This window comes from Dermacentor silvarum, chromosome 2, assembly GCF_013339745.2.
Source record: "Dermacentor silvarum isolate Dsil-2018 chromosome 2, BIME_Dsil_1.4, whole genome shotgun sequence".
NCBI lineage: Eukaryota > Metazoa > Arthropoda > Arachnida > Ixodida > Ixodidae > Dermacentor > Dermacentor silvarum.
In genome coordinates, this window is record NC_051155.1 from 248,476,008 (window position 1) to 248,478,044 (window position 2,037).

General features: G+C 52.9%; 1 protein-coding gene across 1 annotated transcript in view; it reads right to left on the reverse strand.

Moving 5' to 3' along the window:
• LOC119441261 (uncharacterized) overlaps nt 1-1,379 on the reverse strand; it is a 1,589-nt gene extending 210 nt beyond the window's left edge. Inside the window, exons 1-2 of the mRNA XM_037705898.2 lie at nt 874-1,379; nt 1-34 (exon numbers count right to left, since the gene is read on the reverse strand). The exon at nt 1-34 is cut by the window's left edge and continues 210 nt beyond it. Of these exons, the coding sequence (XP_037561826.1) occupies nt 1-34; nt 874-1,198 (359 nt within the window). The 5' untranslated portion in view covers nt 1,199-1,379. The remainder of the gene's footprint in view (nt 35-873) is intronic.
• Between the last annotated feature and the right edge of the window lie 658 nt (nt 1,380-2,037).

The following is a 2,037-nucleotide window of genomic DNA, read 5'->3' on the forward strand; positions in this document are numbered from 1 at the left end:
TTTACCATAGCCTCCTCCGTCTTGAATCCTTGCACTGGAGGTGTGTTACTCTCTTCGCCAGATACTCATGACAATGAACTAGAGGTGCAGATTGTAAGACGTATTTTGAAACTCGAACTAATCCGCGACACCACATCGCCACACTAATACCTGCTTGCCGATATTTTCTTCGTGCGGATGAATATGCGGAGCCCAACCCCGACGCTGACGGCGAAAATTTGCTTGGAGTGTCCTTATAATTGCTATCGAAATAATTCCGGCAGAACCCATCTCACGATGAACGTCGACGTTGATACGATTATCATTGAAGCAATGTAGCGACACCGTATTGTCAACGTAGAAACGCGTTATCTATGAGGCGTGCATGCAGCCTTGCTCCTCTCACGCGTCCCACTGTATACACGCTGCGCCATGTATAGTGGCGCCGCTGCGAAGCTTACGCGTGGCATGAGCGTGCGTATGTATTCAGACAAGATTGAATATGTATGTCGAGGCTTCAATTCCACCCAGCACCTGTGGAATCTTAAAAGACTTTACGTTGGAAAGCTGCACATACCAAGTCACCCAATTTGGTCCAATGGTTGGTTTCAAACCCGGTTCCTTCAGCACAGCAGCCCGATGCTCTAGCCATTCAAACACGGACTGCTCAGTAACTCAAGTTAGTGGGAAACGGGTAGAGACACCGATAGATAGCTACCGGAAAGCGCTTTAAGTATCCTTAAATGTTGATTGCGTTAATAATAATCAGCACCGCAATAGACAAACTACACGCTTGCGAATGCGCAAATAGGATGCAGGCAAAAAGAGCAGACTACTACGTTGACACTACACGCTGTTGGTTGGTATAGAATTATTGTTTGCAAAGTTCCTTACCCATGAGGGGCGGGTTGGAGTTTTCGGCAATCGCCCCGAGCACAGCTGCGGTGGCGTTGGTCTCCGGCGCGTAGAGCAGCAGCCAGCGAGGAGCGCTGGGCGGTGGCACGTGGAAGCGCGGCGGCAGCCTCTGCACGGGGAACGGCTCGAAGTGCGTCACGTTCAGCACGCGCGAGTAGTCCATGTGTTGGCGTGCGAACACCAGCGTCAGGGACACCGCGGCGGGCGCCAGCAGCTCCATGATGAAGGCGACCCAGTGGCGCTTCACCACGATCACGTAGCACTTCCACACGAGCAGCCACAGGTGCGTCCACGACACTCCCATAGTGGCTCTCTGCACAGCCTCGGACCCAGCAGCACCGCACTCGGTTGTCAAACGGGCTCAGTATCCAGGCGCTAATGAAAAGAAAATGCATGAATTAAAATGAAGTTGGACGTGTTAACGTTAAATACCAAATCACATACTATAAGAGGCGCCGTAAGGAGCGTCCCGCTTTAGTTTTACCGGCGCACTTAACATGCACCCAAATCCCCGTATAAGAGCGCTTTGCCTCCATCGGAATGCGGCTGCGGTGGCAGGGAATCGAACCCGTGACGTCGTCTTCAACAGCCGAATACCGTAGCTAGTGAGCCACCGCGGCTGGTGACGGCAGGCTTGGAAAAGGGCCCGAGTACGGGCTCAAACTGTAAAATGCGTGGCAATACAGTACGCAGAGCGTTTGTAGTAAAAACGTATCGCAGAGCCGATATGTTCTCGCTACAAAAGCGCAGCCAGTTTGCGCCGGTCACTTGGGCTGGGTTTGTGTTGAGCTTTAGCGAGTGGCTGCGTTGGACCAAAAAACGAGAAAAAAGGGAGGGGACGAAAGATAGGGAGGGGGATGGATGTGCCTCGTTTGAGACATACAGACCTCTTTAAGGCCCAGTTGAGTAGCGAACAAGCAAGCCCACCTGAGGGTATAGCAGTCTTGCTGCCGGGTTGGGCCAGGGACAAAGCAGCGCTTCCTTGCTTCCGAACGGCTGCGCGAGGACGTAATTGTGAGAGGGCCGTGCAGCGAGCATGGCCACGAGGGCGGCACGGTCGCAGCTTCTTCTTCTACCATTCTTCCAGATAGCCACACGGCGCGCACTGGCAGTTGAGCTTGGTTGAGCTTTGTTCAATCTTAC